The sequence below is a fragment of the Desmodus rotundus genome, chromosome 5, assembly GCF_022682495.2.
Source record: "Desmodus rotundus isolate HL8 chromosome 5, HLdesRot8A.1, whole genome shotgun sequence".
NCBI classification, from domain to species: Eukaryota; Metazoa; Chordata; class Mammalia; order Chiroptera; family Phyllostomidae; genus Desmodus; species Desmodus rotundus.
The window spans coordinates 101,981,139-102,001,841 of NC_071391.1; the positions used below are offsets into that span (position 1 = coordinate 101,981,139).

The following is a 20,703-nucleotide window of genomic DNA, read 5'->3' on the forward strand; positions in this document are numbered from 1 at the left end:
CAGAGAATATGTTCTTTGAACATAATGGAACCAAACTAGAAACCAATAAAAGATGACAGGAAATCTCTAAACACTTGGAAATGAAACAATACACTTCTAAATAATCCATGTACCAAAAAGGAAGTCTCACTTAACTGAATGACAATGAAAATACAACATATCAAAATTTGTGGGATACAGCTAGGGCAGTGGTGTGAGTGGAATGTAGAGCACTAAATGCTTATGACAAGTCTCAAAGCAAAATCTAAGCTCATTCAGGAAACTAGAGAAAGGAGAGAAAAATGAAAGCAAGCAGGAGACAAATAATAAAGATAAATCGATGAAATGGGAAACAGAAAAACTGATAGAGAACATCAATGAAACAAAGAGTTTAAAAGATCAATAAAATCAATAAATGTTCACTGAGAGTGACAAAGACAAAAATAAAGAAGATCAGTATCAAGAATGAGATGGGATATCACTATAACCCCGGACATCAAAAGGACAATACAGTTCTACACACATAAAAATGACAACTTAAATGCCATGATAGAGTAATTATTTGGAGAGTGTAGGGAACTGTTCCATGCGTGGGAAATGTAGCCCAGCTCCCACTCGGAAAAGCCAGTGGGTGTGAGGTCTGGCACACAGGACCCACGCCCATGGACAGGTTCTCCCGTGGGGAATCAGGCCTGCATTGTACCTAGGCTGCTATGAGACTTGCTTTTGCTGAAACTCCCTCACCCTGGATTGAGGCAGCAAATGTCAACTGAGTATCTTTAACTTCCTAAAGTCTGTGCTAAACCACCCAAGTATGGAGTATAACCAGTTCAACCACTTTCCCCCTTGAGCTGTAACATCCTTCTCTTTGGAGTAAATAGCAGCATTCTGTCCTTTGTTATCTGTAAAAGGTAATCACCTACAGTGAACCTGTGCATAGTAAATGAGGACCATCCTAGATATATTGTGCCCAGAAAAGCAATAAAAGTTTGTCCAGGCAGGGTCCAGGGTCAGGTTTTCTGGGGCTCTCTGTGGCCCTCTCTCCCTCTCTCTCACTTAGAGAGTGGCCATGCTGTCCCTTTTTCTCCACAGGATTTCTGTGGTCCGTGTGTATTTGTCTATTGCTGCCACAACACAGGATACTGCTGGCTGGGATCCACATCAGGAGAGCACATACTACCATAACCTAACCAATATGAAAAAATCTGAATAATCCATGAACTATAAAGAACAGAATTTATAAGTTTTTAAAATCTAAGTTTTTAGAGTTTATAAGTTTTTAAGACTGTATAAATATAACTACTCCTTAACTGTTAAGGAATTGAAATTGCATCCCACCCTTTGAAGCCAACTGTGAGGCTGATGTGGCTCCTGGTGAAAATGAGTTTGACACCCCTGCCTTATATCAAAACCAAAGATGATGCAACAAAAGAAACCTTAAGAATGATATTTCTATCCTGAGTTCCGGCCAAGATGGAGGCGTAGGTAGAGACCCTCCGCTTCCTCGCACAACCAAAAGGAGGATAACAACCAATCTGAAATCAACAACCAAAAGCACCAGAAAATCAATAAACAACCAAAAGCATCAAACTGCATGGAACTCCGACAACAAAGGAATTAAAGAAAAAAATCAACCAGAACAACCAGACTAGTAAGGCAGCAGACCTCGAAGCTGACTCAGAAAAAAACCCCGGGACAGCGGACCTTGGGGGGTGGGGCTGGCTGCCCGGCTTGGCAAGGGAGGGGCTGACTTAAGGGGATTCAGAGGTGGCTGTGGGCTATGGCAGTTGCAGCAGCAGGAAAAGCTCCCAGTCTCACAGAAGAGTCCGCTGAAAAGTGCACTAGAGATGAGCAGGCTGGCAGCACTGTTCCCTCTCTGGCCCCTCCCCCACAGGCAGTGCCACAGAGCAGCAAGGAGGGATGCCCTGCCCTGGTGAATACCTAAGGTCTTGTCCCCTTAAAACTTAACAGGTGCCTCAAGTCAAACAAATATGGCCCAAATAAGAGAACAGAGCAAAACTTTGGAAAGAGATCTAAGCGATGAGGAGATAGCCAACCTATCTAATGGAGAATTTAAAGCCCTGGTAATCAAAATGCTCACAGAACTGGTTGAGCTTGGTCAAAAAATGAAAGAACAAATGAAAGATACCCAGAATGAAATAAAGCAAAATATTCAGGGAACCAACAGTGATAGAAAGGAAACCAGGACTCAAAGCAATGATTTGGAACAAAAGGAAGAAATAAACATCCAACTGGAACAGAATAAAGAAACGAGAATTCAAAAAAATGAAGAGGCTTAGGAACTTCTGGGACAACCTGAAATGTTCCAATATCCAAATTATAGGGGTGCCAGAAGGGGAAGAGGAAGACCAAGAAATTGAAAACTTATTTGAACAAATAATGAAGGAAAATTTCCTCAATCTGGTGAAGGAAATGAATTCCAGGAAGTTCAGGAAGCCCAGAGAGTCCCAAAGAAGTTAGACCCAAAGAGGAACACACCAAGGCACATCATAATTACATTACCCAAGATGAAAGATAAAGAGAGAATCTTAAAAGCAGCAAGAGAAAAGGACACAGTTGCCTACAAAGGAGTGCCCATAAGGCTATCAGCTGATTTCTCAAGAGAAACCTTGCAGGCAAGAGGGGGCTGAAAAGAAGTACTTGAAGTCATGAAAGGCAAAGACCTACATCCAAGATGACTCTATCCAGCATCATTTAGAATGGAAGGGCAGATAAAGTGCTTCCCAGAGGAGGTCAAGTTAAAGGAGTTCATCATCACCAAGCCATTAATATATGATATGTTAAAGGGACTTATCTAAGAAAAAGAAGATCAAAAATATGAACAGTAAAATGACAAACTCACAACTATCAACAAATGAACCTAAAAAACAAAAAAAAGAAAAACAATGAAAACAAAAACTAAGCAAACAACTAGAACGGGAACAGAATTAGAGAAATGGAGATCACATGGAGGGATTTCAGTGGGGAAGGGGAAAGAGGAATAGGGAGGAAAAGGTACAGGGAAGAAGAAGCATAATTCGTAGGCATAAAGTAGAGGGGGAGAGGTAAAAGAATGGTATAGGAAACAGAGGACTCAAGAAACTTACATGTACAACCCATGGACATGAACTAAGGGGGGGATGCTGGAGTGCTGAGGGGGCAGGGTGGAGGGGGAAGAGAGGGGACAAATTGGGAAAACTGTAATAGCATAATTTATAAAAATATTAATAAAAAAGAAGAACGCTATTTCTCATGAACAGAAAGAGACAAACGTGAGGATGTGGACTGACTGGAATTCCCTGACACTGCCAGTGGGAATGTCAACTGTACAGCCACTTTGGAAAATGGTTTGGGGTAATCTACTCAACTGGAACACTCTTACCAAAAAGTTTAATTGTAGTGTGTGGCTTATGAACGATCATGAAATTGTATTCTTAGGTTAGATGTGCTTTTCTCCATGTATGGTTTGCTCAATTATAAGTTAACTAAAAAGAATAAAAGCCTATTGGTTATGGTGACATGAAGATGACAGGTAAGCACAAGTTCTGAGGGACTGGCAGGCTTTGGGGACCTCATGTTAATTCCAATTTTACAAATGGTGATACTGGAGCAGAGAGCAGTTCAGGAAGTGGACCAAGGTTGCAAAACTACTGAGTCGTAAAGCAAGGATTTGAACCCTGGAAGCAGGGCTGCTGAGCCTGTTCTAACTAAATACCTTTATTTAGTTACCTTTAAATACCTTTAGTGGGTGGTCAACCCACTAAACTACCTTTCTCTTTATCTTTGAGAGCCCAAAGGCAATGAGGATAAAGGAAACGTTAGACTGGAGTATTCACACACTTGAGCATCTAAGGCAAGTTTAGGAAGGGCAAGCAGACACAGCAATTTGATGCCCTTGTAGGTGTCTCTTTATCACAGTGGCTGTATAGGCTAGTGACCAACAGTCTCAGGACAACGAGGTATCATGTAAGGAAAGGTTAAGCATTTTACTTTACTATGTTTATGTAGACAGAGAAATGTACAGTATATTTTTGAAAGATTTTGAGTTAAGACACAAACTCTGATTACATCGGAAAAATCATTTGTGTTAAGTATTGCCCAAACGCCAGGGAAATGCGGTGCGTGTGTAGTGTGTTACAAGTGTGCACAGGCTCCATCCATTCTTTCAGGGCACAATTGCATTTTGGTCTTAGAGAGAAAAAAAATACCATATCATTAGACTTTTTTTTAGAAGCATGGAAATTACAATTTTGTGATTAGGCCAGGGTATAATTACAGGCCACGGCCCAATAACTTAATATAATTAGTGTTACAGCAATCACTGAAACTACCACACAAAACCACTATGTGAAGCCTTAATTAAAAGAGAGGAGATTACTGTATAAAAATCATTCATTCTGTCAGCTGCTTTCATTGCAAAAGGTAGGAAAGTGCAAACAAATGAGGACCAAATGCAAGAACAAAGGATCTGACCTTATATTCACAATACAATGTTATCAATGGCTATAGATGAGAAAGTAGTCGCTGATAAAGCCAGATGAGTTAACAAAAAGTTCTTGCTGCCTTAGAGGACATCTTCGATAACTGATTTTTTGAAACTAAGAGTTTGCAGTAGAAATAATTCCTGGAAATAACTCTGGAAATTCTTTCCAAATTAAGAAAGGCTTGCTGAATAAAATTGTTAATTCCTTTTCTGTAATATTTTAGAAAAAGATTTTATTTATTTTTTTATTTTTAGAGAGAGGGGAAGGGAGGGAGAAAGAGAGGGAGAGAAACATCAATGTGACAGAGAAACATCGATCAGTTCTCTCGTACATTCCCTGATGGGGACTGAATCTGCAACCCTGGCATGCGCCCTGTCTGGGAATCGAACCAGTGACGTTTCGCTTTGTGGGATGATGTCCAACCAACTAAGCCACACTGGTCAGGGCTGTAAACCCCTCTTCTAATACAAAGTTTACACAATCTACACACTTGATATGACTTAATTCACAATATACCTATCCGAACTTTTTGGGAAAACACTCACAGATATGAAATCATTTGCTTATAGTCACAGAGACAAGGAACCAAAATTAGGAATGAGGTCATTCTCCAGTTGTAGCACAGCTGCTGTGTTATGGATAGCTGACCACCCTGGGATGTGCACCTAAAACAAATTAATCAGTCTCTAGGCTTCCAAGGCCTGAGTGGTCTCCCTTGTTCAGTCAACATTCTTCCACTTGGGGTTTTCTCCACTTGCCCATCCAGTTCCAAGATTCACTGAGTTCTGTCTCAGGCCCCGTTTCTTCTTTGGTTGCCTCCTCACCTCTCACAAGGCGAGCAGACCCCTCTGTGACCCCATAGCACATTCTGCTCAGATGCTCTTCCTGGAAGTTTCCTTTGACTTTTCTTTCACCTCTGCACTCTCTGTGCATTATTTGCATTCATATGTCTAGACAGGTGTATCACCTGCACAGCATTCCGTAATACCTTTATATAAAATTGACTCTCAAGAACAACTGAATAGCACAAGTGTCTTGTAGCATATGTAAAAATGACTTAGAAAAAAATCTCTGAATCGTTTTTAGACCTATCACATTTATCCAAACCTGACAAAATACAATACAGGTAACAAGAAAAAGGAAACAGAAGTGTAGGGAAATCTGTCTTTAGTGGTTTCAAACTTGCTTTAAACTACAAGCGTTGCCTGAAGTATAGAGGTGAAAGTGATGAATGTTAAGTGGATATTTTTTCACTATAACTGACTGATCTGAAGAGCATTTACAAACTCCTGACTGATGTCTTGAGCTGATAAATCAACACCAAAGGAGAACATCTCGAGCACATTTATCATTAAGACAAACAGGCTATTCTGAGCATGATTATTTTTTATTCATCATTTTAGCTCACCTCCATGCTTGCATCTTTTCAACATTAATAATACCTGTATAAGACTTCTCAATATTTAATGCTTACAGCCTGCCTGTTGCATGCTGATGATGTTAAGATCGCATGTTTGATTTCTAGAAGGCTGGTTAGCTTTCCAAACAGAGCTTCTATTTCACGGAAGCCTGACCCCAGTCAATTTCCTTATAAATAGCTGTTGTTGGTTTCAGTACCATAAAAAAGCACAGAATTACAGTTTTAAGGGAAATTAGGGCCAAGATATTTTAACAGACTTGCCCAATGGCATTGCATCTTGTAATTAGCAGAGGACACCCAGCATCATAGAACGCGGTAATCCAGCATTTGTGTGACTCGGGATACCCAGGCCGGTCTCTCAGGCCAGTGCCATCATGCCACATTCAAACAGCACAATGTACAACATAATCTTACCTGTTCGTTCTCCTCTTCATCACTACTTAGCTTAAGGTCATCTTCTAGCATTCTGGAAGAAGGAACAAAGAAGTACAGATACTTAGAAAATTCAAAATAATTTACCATCAAAGTATCTGAATTAGAACAATGCTTCAGTAATAAGTGTGGTTGACTTACTAATTTAAAAAAGTGTTCATTTAAGCCCTTTTTCTGTGATGCACTTACAAGTAACAAACTGCCACATCATGAAAATTCACCCTCATAATAGCCATAGGATAAGATGGGCTGCTTTTCCTTGGGAAGGTTAATCCCACAATTACTTGTTCAGTGTTTTCCATGTGGCAGGTGCTGTGCCACGTCTCCATTTCCATTCGTGGTAAACGGAATCAAAGGGCAAACAGACCTCTGCCAAGAGCTGTAAGTGTGAGCTACAGCTGCTTAGGTCTCCACCAGTCAGAGCTCTGGAGAGGATATCTGCCCAAAGACCCTGCTGGATAAGGAAAACCAAATAGGAGAGAACCTTTTGGAAAGACTCTGAGGGCAACTTCCCAGTGCCCCCTGCATCCTTCAGATGTGTATGACAGAGCTACCTTTGGGTCCATAAAAAAAGTAAAAAACCAAAACCAAAACCAAAATACTTTAAAACACTATGATTTTTTTATGCTCATATGAGGACATTTCTTCATTGCTTTTAGACACAGAGAAAGGAGAGGGGAAAGGAGAGGGACAAACATCGATGTGAGACAGAAGCATTGACTGGTTGCCTCCCATATGTGCCTGGACTGGGGATGGGTGCTCTGACCAGGGGCCATATGTGTCTGGGTCACACGCACCCTTGCCAGGACCAGGGATTGACCCTGCAACCTAGGTATGCTCCTTGACCGAGGATCAAACCCACAACCTTTCAGTTACAGGACGATGCTCTAACCAACTGAGCCACACAGACCAGGGTGATTTCTGACGATGATAAAATGATTTTCTTATCAGAATTGCTGAATTGTTTCTTTATGGAATAGTAGTTTTCAATTAAATTATTTTGCAAGAAATTTCACTTAGGAACACTCTATAACAGAAACAACTGCAGAGCTGTTCTGTTGGCAGCAGGGAGAGACTTTTCTGAGGAACCCCAGGGCACCAGAGATCAGTCAGTCGGTGGGCCCTTGAGCCCATGTGCTCAAAAGGCCTCACTCCCCTCCTTGAAGTCACCTTCCAGAGACTGTTCCTTAAACTGTGCCTGAGTCCTTTAAAAGCCAACTATTACCCCTATCATCAGTGTATTTCTCTGAGTATTTTAGTTAGTCATTTCAGTGGCTTTTGTGGCGAACTTGGGACAAAAACCTGCCAGGATGGGACATGGGTGGAGTTCTGCCCAACTAGGCTTTTTGTGCTTGGGGGAAGTCACTTAACTTCCTGGACTTGGCCCTATTTGTAAAATGAAGGTGATTCTGGGCAATCTCTAAGTAAGGTCCAATCCTGCTTTAGATTCCATAAGTCTAGGAAATAAATTTGCCACTATTTTATAAAGTAGGAAAACTGTACTGAGGAGTTGCTAAGCAACTTTGACATACCACTGAAGCCATAACCATCAGGACACCATGTCTGTTTCCTCGTAGACTACGGCTATTCTACCAGCAGCAAGAAGTCTCACTCGCTGATTATTTAAACCTCAAGCAAAACAAACACGACATCAACAAAGACTGTAGAGCTGTGTTCCCAACTTCTGTGGCCATCTGGCATGTCATTCATTTTCCTTGACTTTAGGAACTCGTACATCAGGCTTCAAAGACAAGAGACAGAGTGGTGATTTATTAGAGTGTTGTTTGGGAAGAGCCTAGGAGGTGGACTGTGTTCTCTTTGTCCTTGAGTCCCTGGGCACTAGCACAGTGAAGACACACAGCATAATACCAGTTTGTGGGTTGGTCTGGGGTGCCTTCCCCAAGACTATTTTCACATGCCTTTCTGATGAAAAATGCCAGAGGAGCAGGGCCATTTCTCGTCTCCAGCCCTTACTCCCTCTTTTGGGGTAAACTGCCAACTGCAATTTGGTTGAATCTCACAGGCTGCTCTTTGAGCACTGGGTGTTCTAAGTGTGGGTGGTCCTGTCAGTCGATAGAAAAAGGGAGGGGAGAACACACACAATCATCATTAACAACCCCTTTGTTACATGGAAGTCACGTCAGGGGTGACTGAGAAGTTTCATCTTTATTTGGGCAATCATGTGCACAGATCTGAAGGCCACTGTCAACCAGAGCAGGAAAACCCAAAACACCCCAAAGCAAGGGAACTTAGCTTGGCTGCAAACCAGCCATGCGACTCGGTCACCACATGAAGTTGGCATTGCTGAAAGTAACCACAACAGTAAAAACAGTGTCTCAGGGCCTCTTCCAAGGTAGAGAGTTCAGTTCAGTTTTGTTTATTTAAAACATGTGCTAAATGTCTATGAATGCGTTTCTGGTCAAATCTCACTCTGCCTCCTCTCACATCCCCAGACCCCAGGCTTCGTCATGTCTGTAGTGAGACTCATCCACCTGCTCATCATTTCCAGAAGAAAAGCAGCCGAGATCCACCTTGCTTTGTGGTAGTAATCACTCTACCACTGAATCTATCTCTCATATATAAAAAGAGAGTTCATTGTGTTTCTGATGATCAAATGTAAAAACACTCTGTATTCAAGAGAGACTTCAAGAGAAGTTAGAATCCAATTAAACTTCAGAATATCTTGGGGTCTGAGAAAATGGAAATGGAAACATTAAGTCAAACAGACACAACGCACAGCAATGTTGCTGTTCCCAACACATGTGACCCAGGCCAGGCATAGACAGCCACTGCCACCCAGAGCCCCCAATCCCTCAAAGACACAATGCTGAGATAATTGAGGCTCAGCCCATTCAGGAATATGACCTGGACCTTCTGCTTTCCTCTGATAGCCACAGCACAGAGTCCCCATGACTCAACTTCCAAAGCACAGTGCTTGTTCCCATTCACTACGCTCTTCAAGTCTGGTTTAACATTCATGAAGTGCCCACTTTCATCGCTTCTTGGCCTTTTGGCTAAGATCAAATGTAGCGTAAACTGCCCACTTTTAATGCTGGAAATATCCAAGTGGCCTCTGAGTGAGCCTAAGGAGGAGCAAGAGAGTATTTGAGGTTATACTGAACAACAAAACATGGTTAGAGAAGAAGAGAACAGCTGCGACAGCCACAGCACCCTAAGAACTGCCAGGGCTCCGTGTGTGGTCAGGAGGAGAGGCCTGGCTGCCTCCACTGAAACATGTCAGTGACACCCCACTCTGATTCCACCTATGTAACAACATTTGTTATCATTTATCTATTTTCAAAAGGAAACAGACTAGCACAGGTGTATTAAATAAGAACAAGCAACAAATAAAAATTTTAAACCAAGAGTAAAAGAATATGCCAACTTAGTGGTGGTTAAACCAACACTTAACCATGGGATATGGTTGGGGGATCTCTGACTCCATTTTGAAAAAAGAACGAAGGCAAAGACTGATGCTTGGAAGGGCTGAGGAGAGTTTGGGATGGGCCACCTGCATATAAGCACAGGGTTTGTGCTTCGGCACCATGCTGGCACGCCCAAGGACCCTGCCGCACCCCTACACCCATACATCAGAGCACCATGGGCCTTTGACTGATGATGCCACCCACCCAGAGCCCCTCCCCTTCATGTCCTTCAGAGCCCTCCAAGGTGACTGAGCTCCTACCAAATAGTTGCAGCTCTCAAGGTTGAATGACTGTTCTGGCTGGGCCTGCTGAGCACTTTCTAGAAATCACCTCATCCTATCCCTATAGCAACCCCTCTGAGGTGAGCACTGCTGGGCAGCAGGCATGGTGGTCAGAGCATGGGCTCTGGAGTCAGACTGCCCAGGCTGAGTCTGCCGCTCAACTAGCCAAGTGACTGGACACCTGCCTTCAAGGTTTTCCAGAGAAGTCACTCACAATCCTTGGGAAGTGCTTAGCACAGAGACTGGCACAGAATAAGCATGCAATAGATGTTCATTTTTTATTAATATTCCTTTTACCTCTGAGGATAGTGCCTTGGAACATTTAAGAAATTTGCATGAGTAACAATTTAGGAGACAAATACGTTTCTGCAATAAAGTCTTAAAACTAAGCCAGTTTTGAAAAGAAAAGCTGATGTTCTCTAGAGGCTGTGGGGGGGGGGATGTACATTTTAGGTTATAACTGCTGCCGTTGGTGATTGACCTGATGTGACCATGTCCACGGAGGACAGGACGCACGCCCGTCAGCCTGACTGCACAAGGAGGTATGCGTGGGAGCCGCGGTCAGCCTCACGGCCAGACCCTCAGCAGGACCTGTTGCCTGATAACAATAGGGACGTTGAAATAAAATAGGCAATAAGATCAAACTAAGGCCAGACAGCAGAGGTGCAGCCAGCAGTGCAGAGAAGCCTGGAATTATGCCCTGAACACCCCAGGAGCTGTCGAACTGCTGTCAGAGGCACGTCAAGTCAGTGCCTGGTGTGACTTCCCAGTGAGGTCTGCCAGGTAACTGAGACCTGAAACACATAAGGGATTCAAGCAGGATTTTTCTTTAACATGTAGTTAGGTGATTGAGATTCTATCCATTTCTCATCGGGAAACTCTATCAGACAAGAGTTTCTTAAGATTATTGTCCCAGGCCTATTATAACATGTCCCCAAACAGCTGGTGCAAAGGATCATCATGTTTTGAGCCATAGGCCGAATAGTCTCAGCTTTCATGCAGAGAGAGAAGGCCTTGCATGAACTTTGTAGGAGGGTGTGATAGGAGTCAGCTCAGACTCTAAAGGACGAATTGAGTACAAACATTTCCCCTAGCAGTTTGCCAAGTGCCATCTCAGGTGGACCTCTCTCTGAAAGTGGAAGATGAATGGAAACTCTGCCTCATCACCAATGGGAATATAGGCATCCAAACTCCCAACCACTTACTAATTCACTCATGTGTTCACTGGGTGGTGGGCAGCTATCCATGGAGAGCACCTGTCTCCCAGGGCTGATTCCCCTTACACACTACAGTCAAACCAACCTTGCCATTGTAGCCATTTTTAAGTGCCTTAAAATTGTGACACTCTGACATAACATAATTTTAACAGAACTCAATTGCCTCATCTGAACACATCTTCCTTCAGTAGCTCTCAGAAAGGGAGGAATTCAATACAACCCCAATGACTCTAATATTTGATTACAGTAACTTCCCCATGTATATTATTTTTAATTGAGCCATAGACAAATTTATGTTGTAGCTGGTGCTTACATTTTCAGGCCCCCAAATTTCGCAGGAAGCAGAAATAGTAGCCTACCCGTAACAGATGGCCAACTGCGTCTCATGCTCATGTATGTCTTACACAGGTATTGCAAATGAGCACTTTACCTGCAAACACAGTGGCAGTCATTTCACAGAACAGTAATAGGATGTCCCTGGAATTACTTGTCATTTGGGGTCCTTAACAGAAAACTTGAGTCCTTTAAAATTCATTTCATTTAGGTATATCTTAATGGCTTTTTAAAAAATGAGTTTTAATTGTGCTGTTTGATTTTCAGATTTGTTTCCATAGCTGGTGGTACTGCTATCCCCCTCTATTTGAGATTTAAAGCCAAAGAGAAATGTTTATGATTCCCCTTTAAACATATGCATATATGCAGATATTTATTCTAGCAATTAGCAGTGAATGATAGCCCACGCGCTATGCAAGTACACCCCTCTGAAGGTATTCCCCAAGCCATCATCTCTACTGCTTGGAACACAGGAGGGAAAGTTATGTAACTCATTTCATTCTTCTAAAGTCCACTGCTCTGTCCGGGTCAGTGCTACCACCTCCCTGGGCTTAATTTTCATAAATGGGTGACCACCTTCCCCTCTGCATTTGTTGAGAAGAATTTAGCTCATGCCACTCCAGTTAACTGGGACCAGGGAGTCTAGGATAGGCTCGCACTGGGGGATTGGTGATATAGTATGTCCAAGACACAGGAAGTACCTTAGTCTGGAAGCAAATGCAGAAATCAGGAACAAGACAAAGGGGTAAGAGTTCTTCACTCTGATGTTTTCCTACCCAGGTGTCATAGCTACATTTTTTGAAGCAATGGTGATTCATAGGGAGATGGCATTTGCTCACACATACCTCCTTCCTGGACTTCTCTTTCCAGGGTCTAGTTGTCAATAAAATCACAAAACATCTTCTGATTCTGCCACGTTCATCCTGGTGCAAAGGTGCACTGTATCTCGTCTGTTTATGACCTTATTTTTTCTTAAAGACAATACATTCCAATGGTCTTTTCTCCTACTTACAAGCTAAGTCTACCTGCCACCTTCTACACAGGCATGTGTTCCCTGGGGGATAGAATCTCATTTCCTACTATTTAAGAGCCTTGAAAAAAGCAATCTCATTTAGGAAACCTGCCAAACCCTGATGAGATACGGGATGAACGTATGTCTTTTGAAATCTCAACTGAGCAATGGCCTTTCCTGATAGGACCCATATCTAGCATACTAATATAGGATAAAGAGAAATCAGAGGAAAGTGAAACTCAACACTAATAAAAGGACACAGTCAGTGGGATTAGATTGTGGGGTGGTAGAATGAGATCTGAAATGGTAGCCACAAGCATTTTAGTCTGAGTTCTGTCCATAACTAGCTCTGTGGACTTGGGAAGATAATTTAATCTCTCTGGACATCATTCTCCCTAACATGAAGCCTCCCATTGCTGTGAATTCCCTGGGTCTGTGCCTTTACCACTGGGTGGAAAGTCTGGGAAGACTGCTGGAGAGTTAGGAGGGAGGAAGGAGAAATTAGCACACAGCTTCAGGTGGCCCACAGGAGGGGCCCGCTCACGAGTCACAGCCCAGGAAAACAGAACAAAACAGGAGGCAGCCTTGCGAATGCTGCGCCTTGTGGCGAGTCTGTACACTAGGGGCCCTGGTGTGTCAGGTCCCCGCTTCACCTGGATGTAGTACAGACACATCTCACTAAGGTTACGTGAAATATCCTAGGTGTTTTTTCTCTCTGGCTGTGTATTTTGAAACTCTGCAGCTTGTCCCTCTCACTTGAAGTCGCATTGCAGCTGGGGTGCCAAGCAGCCCAGAGGGAGCGTTTTGCCTGGGAGAAATGGAACACTGGGCCCACTTTCCCTGAACATCCCATGACTTTCCACTCAGAAAGATGTAAATGCCCCACACAGTTTGTGTGACTGTGAAAATATGAAAACACCCCATCTTTTCCATTTGGGGCAATGTAGACCATGGTTACAAAGTAGCATTCTCTGAGCATATTATAATTGAAAACTGCTTCCTCCTGAAAGAATTATAGGGGAAGCGGGCTGTACTGACTCTATGGTTTCTATCAAGGAAAAACTGGGGAGTACTTTGATAGGGAACACTTTCTCCTCAAAGATGGTTTTAAAATTCCTGTTCTTGTTCCTTACAAGGACTTCCAGAAAATTAGTTTCTGAACTCTATGTTCTCAGTATTAGAGAATTAGGTTTCCAAGGCTTCATGAATTCAAGTACAGTGTGTGAAGGAGCAGGACCGTTTTCAGAGAAGACACTAGAGAGGTTGGAGGACCCTGACAGGGAATAAAAAGTTTTCTCAGCTGCATAGATTCAACAACGGTCATTGCTTTGCTTATACCTCTTTGCAGAGGAATCTGCCCCTAACCAGAAAAGAACTGAGATTTGTATGATTTGGTTCAAGTGTGTGATGTCAAATATTAGTTGCTTGTCAGTGAATTAGTAAGTGGGTTGCCTACTGTGTTTGCTGACTAATGACCTGCTCACATAACTGATAACTTCTGAGAGTAAGACTGCATTGCCTCTGGAAGGGTCAAATGTACAGAGGTTCAGATTTGTTCTCTGGTTCACAGTACTGGTTTTTGAATTTTTTTGTGGCTATTGTTATTGACAAGTTAATTGCTAAGACAGCTCCTAATTAAGAGATTTATTTGGACAGATAAACTATTAGGATTAGAAAAGAGAATCAAGCATAATCTCCCAATTAGCAAGTGCATGCACTTAAACTACACCAACCTCACATGTTGCTTGAGTAATGCATAACACAGTGGTCTAAACTTGACTGCGTGTTGGAATCACGGTCTTTAAAAGGTATTGATGTCTGGTTCCCACCCCATCCCATAGTCAGATGTATTAGGTTTGGGGTGTGAGCTGGGCATCCAGGTTGTTAAAAGCTCTCTATGGGATTGTGATTCACAGCAAAGTTTGGGAACCACTACAAGAACACAGAACTGGAAAGAGTCTGAACAGCTGAAGACCTTCAATAGCTCCGGACCTTGGATAAAGCTCCAACTCTGAGTTTCAGTTTGTCAGTTGATAAAATGGAGTGCTAGCTGAGTCTAAAATAAAACAATAAAGATGAAAGCACAATGTAAAGTATCACGCATTATAGGGGTTTCACATTACCTGGAGGGATCAAATACTGATTCATGGGTTAAAACCCCAGAAATTCTGATTTAACTGGTCTTGGATTAGGCACAGGCATCAGTATTTTTGACCTGCAGCCAAAATAATTCTACCATTTAGCAAGGGTTGAGAACCACTGTCTTAATTTCAAATGAATTATCACTTTCTCCTTAAAGCCACCTCATCCACAGGACAGACTTCTTCAGGTCTTAACTAACTTTGCACAGATCTAGTGCATTGTACTAGGATTGTCTATCAACTCCTCTGGCTCCGCCTTTCTCCTAGGTACCTTTTGAATACTCCCAGGGGAGGGGTGTATTTCCTCAGTGCCTAAGATAAAGCACAAATCCATCCTTACTAATAAGTTAAGGAATTCTCTCAGGGACACTCAATTGCCTAAACAAATGGGCACCTTTGTTTCTTTGTCTTGTTTGATCACACTGATTTATGTGACGTTGTGTGACATGCCTTCCTTGAAACGCTCCTTGCATAGCTTCTCTAACTCTGAAGTTTCTCTTTATCTCTGACTTCCCATTTCCTTCCTGCATTTATGCCTTCCAGCCACTCTCCACAGGTCAAGGTTATCTAGGCTCCTGCCCTCAGTTCTCTTCTGCACCTCCTCATCTCCTCCCAAGGATGACATCTATGCCCTTGTCCTCCAAATGCCTGCTCCACAGGGCCAACCACACCCTGGGGTTCTCTGCACTGGGGCTTCCTGGAGACTGGAGTTCATATAGTTTAGTTGATCTCACTGGGCATCTTCAGTATTTAGTAAAATGCCAGGCACAGAATAACCATACCATAGGTGTTTGTTGAGCAAATAAATTCACCTCCATATGGATGTGCCTCCACCTTGATTTGTCCCAAACCAGAACCCATTACCTCCCTACCCCAAATCCAATGTTCATTGCTGAATTCTGTACTAAGGTCTGTGGCACTGCCACTTACCTGGGCATCTGCACATGGCTTTTTGACATCCTCTCTGTCCTCCTTCCAGACAACAAAACTCTTAGGCATGTCTGCCCTATTTCTTGAGCTTTCTTCTGAACCCACCTCTTCCTCCATCCCTTGTTCACACTTCCAGGTCTCAGTATACCAGCTTACTTCCTCCCTGCAGTCCTTCTGGGTCCTGTTTCCCATGTTGCTGCTGTCCACCTACAATCTAAATTCAGTCTCTGTTGCTTCCTAAGGCTCATACGTCTCATGATGGCCGGGGCTCAGCTCACTGCAGTTGCTACCCTGTCATAGCTCTTGAACTCAATACTGGAATAATACAAACTACATATAATTCTACCTCTCTGCATCTTGGCCTGGCCTCTTCTCCTGACTGAAATGTCCCTCTCTCTGTTCCCTGTTCTCAGCTATTACTTACCCTTCAAATGCCACCCCAAAGGGCACATCTTCTTGATGCTCAGTGACCTTAATTAATTTCCCTCCTCTGTACATGTCTGCACTTGCTACCCCGTGTTATAACTGCTGTCTTTGAGTTTGTCTTATCCACCTGACTCTAAGGGAAGTTTCTGGTCTCATTCCTCTCTGTGTCCCAAGGTCTGGGGACAAAGGTATTTGTTTAATTGGAAAAAAAAAAAAAAAAAGCACACCCTCCTGCATGATAGGAGCCAAGACCTATAATGGTAACCAGAAAAACCTGATCCATGACTCCAGAGGAAATGGAATAGATTTAAAATACACCTCTAATGAACTGAGAAATCATGAGCTCAAACAAGGTATATAAAAACATTTAAAAATCACTTACATTTGTAATAACACGTTTGAAAACTCACTGTCTATTAATTTCAAAAACAAAAGGCAGTCAGGCACATTTTTCTACTACAGAGTCAGACCAACAACTAAGGATGCAGCTGGGAACTGTGGAGAGCCTGGGGCGACCACGGGCTGAGTGGCAGCTGATAAAATGTTAAGTGGCAGCGCTAATCGCTGCTCGACAAAACTGCTATTAGAATTCCTATAGGAAGGCTGGATATTGCATGTATGATACTTTATATCCAGATCTTTCCCAGCAAAAATCTGGCTTTTAGAAAATATATTATGGCTAGTGGTATCTTAATATTTTTTTTACAAGAAAATTTAACTTGTGTTTTGAAGAGTTTCTACACAGGCATAGTAAATGAAGGTTTTTATTTTATATACCTTCTCAATTTTCTTGGTGGAGAAGGTGGGAACAGGGAGGGCCAGGAGTGACAAGGGTTAGAACGAAGCCACCAGTGTGCTGTACGAGATGTCAGGAGAACTGGGTGTGTGTCTCTTGGAATGTCCTGGTTGGCACGGGAGGCAGTGACAAAGGTATGTGGGAAATGTATGTTTAAGGGAGTCCTCCTCACTTTGCGGTGATGCTACTTGGAGCCCACAAAACCAGTTTCTTAGGAAAAACTGAGGCCCAGCAGGTAGTCTCTAGCCCTGTCAGAACCTCCCTTCCTGCCCTTTTTTCTTCTCCATCAAATGAATCATAACCAGAATTTCCTCATCTCCCAACCTGCCATGCACTCCTTGCTCCAGAAACATTTCAGGCTGCCAGGTTACCAAGGCTAGTTTCCACACTGTGCCCAGCTAGTGCGCGCACCTTCTAGGCTGAGTCAGATGTTAAGGGGGAAATTTAGAATCTCATTTGTCATTGAGAGCTCTGTGTGAGATCTTTCAATATACCTGTGACCAAATTATTTTCATGAAAATCACAGATCCCATATCAAGCTCTGCCAGAAATGTGTGCACCTGCTGAACTTGTGCAGCCTGTAGTTTGGGACAGTGTCATTTTGGAGCTTCCAGTGTTGCTGATGCTCTTATGCTCTTGTCCCCAAAGCAATCCTTCACTCAAAGCCACTGAAAGGACTCAGACCATGAATATGCTTGGGCAGCAGGAAAACCCTCTTAAAAGGGATTTTACAGGCAATGAGGCTTTGGTGACAATCGAGATGAGGTTTATAAACTTTTGTTGTTGTTGGCACACCTCAACCCTTTCTTCAAAGGGAAACCTGCACAGGAAGGCAGGGGCCTCAAACAAGCCTACCAGCCACTTACCCCTCCCACCAGGAAGTAGCACAATGACAATGTGAGTGGTCACCTTGCTGTCAGTGAGAGGGCACCAGAGAGCTGGACAAGCCAGATTCTAGGAAATAAGCACTCTTTCTAGGAAATAAGTCCCAGATATTGCTAGATGTGACCAAATCTAAATTTCATATTGAATTATTTTATACACCACCAGGATTTCTTATCCAGTATTATCATTTATAGTAATTGTACACATTTTTTCTATTAAAGGAACAAACTTATGCCTTTCTTAGAAATCAAGGTGATTTTTCCAACCACAGAGAATTAAAGAGGTGGTGGCTGTACCAGAGATGGCACTGACTCCTGGACCCCAAAAACCATGGGTCTTAGGTCCCCTACTGGTTCCTGGGGAACAGGAAGTGGCTGCTGCCTGGCCCCAGGAATGACTCTTCTTGTCCTGTGATAACACGTACTTCTTTCTGTCTTTCCCTATTACTGAAAAATAAAGCCATTAATTGTTTTTTAAAGAATACACATGACAGCCAGTGATTTTGGTACCTTATTATGTTCTAACTTGGTAAATAAGCTCCTCTTTCATTCCCACTGCATCATTATTTCCAATGTTAGGGTATCTTATATAAAATCCAGCCTTTTCACTGTGTAATCACATATTTCTCATTCCTCAATGCTTTTCAGAACTCTAGCCAGGAAACTAGAGATGGGTGCTTCAGACTTTCAAAGGATTTTATCGACGCAAGGCCAAATTCTGACAGAAGGAAGACCCATTTGGCTGTGCCTGTCCCCCCAAACATGCCGCAGGTACAAAGATGAGGCACAGTTAATGTGGACCATGAGCAGGTGGTCACACTGGTAGCCCAGAGGAAGGTGAGTGCTCTGGGTGTGAGTGATGTCACATCTTTACTTCCCAGCCTTCTTTAATTGCTTGGGGAACAGTGACTTGTGAATTTCCTTCTCTATAAAGGAGAAAATGAAATACTCTCTTGGAGCTGTTGTATTTGAAAAACAGTATGTGTACAAAGGCTTCTGTACCTCCCAGGAATAAAACATCAAAAGTCATCACTTAGTTATAAGACATCCTGCATTGTAGAACCATTCAATGTATTTATTACAGCCGTGAACCTCCCTTTCACATGGCCTCAGTGGGCAGCTCTTTGAACTGATCCAGCACCCTGGCTCATTTTTGCGGCTGATACTCATAAACTATTTGCTGCCTCCTCTGCTCCATCCTGCCGTTTCCCATGGCTGGGCCAACCTTTCCTTCACGAGTTTGGGTTATCATTTAAATTTTACTCTAACTGTTAAGATTTATCCTGGAAAGTAGCTGAAGGCTTTGGCCACTTTGACAACTAGAAAGAAAAGTTACATTTCTTGGCCCAGGAGCAGGTACTCATCTGTACCTCCTCAACAACCTTCAAATGTCCAACACATCTACTTAAAATAAAGCACTTAACTCCTCAAGTTACAGTGTGAAGAGGGAAGTCATTGACACGTGTTCTGGAAAAAGTCCGACTTCTAACTTTGTCACTTACTAGCTCTATGGCCCTGAGTATATTAGCCCTTTCAGGACTCCACTTCTGAATGGAAACTGAGAATGAATAATACGCATCCCCTCAAATTTAAAGGATTATTGGGGAATTGAATAAGCTAATGCAGACAAAAGAATTCTGCAAATTTTAAAGCACAGAATAAATATGAGGAAGTAGGATGGCATAAGCTCAGAGACTTGTATCCAGGAGGACTGCACTAGATGGGAATTGAACGGAGGGGCTAACAAATAACCACTAATTCCTGGCACTTTGACATGTAGCCCAGAGATGATTTTGACACAGGGATGAAAACAATGAACTTCATCATCTGGTTATGTTCCTAAGGTATCAATTCAAGTGACAAAACACAGGGACCACATTTTATTCTTGCAGGCGGTATCCTTTGGGTGTCCCCTGAGCCCACTGAAAAGGCAGGCAACAGGCCAATCCTCACTAACTACCTGGAGAAGACAGATGAGTAGGTGAGGGAGCAGGAAGCTACAATCTCCTCCCCTTCTTTCTCCTGTTCCTTCCCCCACATCCTGCCACCTGCCCTGCCAGTCTCCTCAGCACTCTGGGGACACTGCTCTCTTGCTTCTCATTCTGCCCGTTTCTGTAGCCAATTTCATTTACTTTTACCCTTAATCCTTCTATTGTTCTCTGTGGTTCCTGGTACTATATTTCCCCTTGTTGAGGTCAGAGATCATATTCAAGTGTCTTAAATCCCAGCAGTCCCTGTCTGAGGGCTGAGCCCATAGCAGGTGATAAACACCTGCTGATAAGGAGGCTTGACATCTGTTATGAGTGGGAACTGGTCCTGAGGATGTGGGATCCTTCAAGGGACCTAACGGAGGACAATGAGCTGCTTAGACCTGTCTTTCAGAGACATGATCTTTAAGGCTGCCTAGATGGAGGACTGGGTAAGGGAAGCCAGATTTTAAGGAACAGAAACTGCTTCAGGTCCACAAACCTTCCCTGAAACCTTCCAGTCTGGATGTGTTTCAGGATTCCGAAGTTCTTTTGTAATTTAGAAACGCAAACTGATGTCTATACACCACACATTCCACAATACCCCAGGCAGGGTTTGGGGTGGTCTACTGAGTAGGTAGTCACAGGAAGTGAGATCAAAGCCATAAATAGCGTTCAGTCAGGTCTACCAAATAAGGTTTTAAGTTGGGAGCTTTTTAGATTTCTGAACTGAGGGAGAAAGACTGGGAAGGAATATTCAATATTGTAAGGAAAAGCCTTCTAAGGAGAATAGGTTTTATTAACAACTCTCGTGTGTTCTGCTGAGCACCTTGAGGGAAGTCAGTGGAGAGGTCAGGTTGAGGAGCTGCTCAGCCCATCAGGAGGAGAGGTTTGGGAGTGTGAGGCCATCCTGGAAGGAGTGTAGGGCTGAGGAGGCAAGCTGGGCAGAGGTGAGGAGAGGGGAGCTGGCAGCTGG

The 20,703-nt window shown here is 43.0% G+C and overlaps 1 protein-coding gene across 4 annotated transcripts in view; it reads right to left on the minus strand.

Moving 5' to 3' along the window:
* AFF3 (ALF transcription elongation factor 3) overlaps window positions 1-20,703 on the minus strand; it is a 571,288-nt gene that overhangs the window by 116,082 nt on the left and 434,503 nt on the right. For all 4 annotated transcript variants that reach the window (XM_053924521.1, XM_071221520.1, XM_071221519.1 and 1 more), the window contains one exon: window positions 6,298-6,349. In XM_053924521.1, coding sequence (XP_053780496.1) covers window positions 6,298-6,349 — 52 coding nt within the window. The remainder of the gene's footprint in view (window positions 1-6,297; window positions 6,350-20,703) is intronic.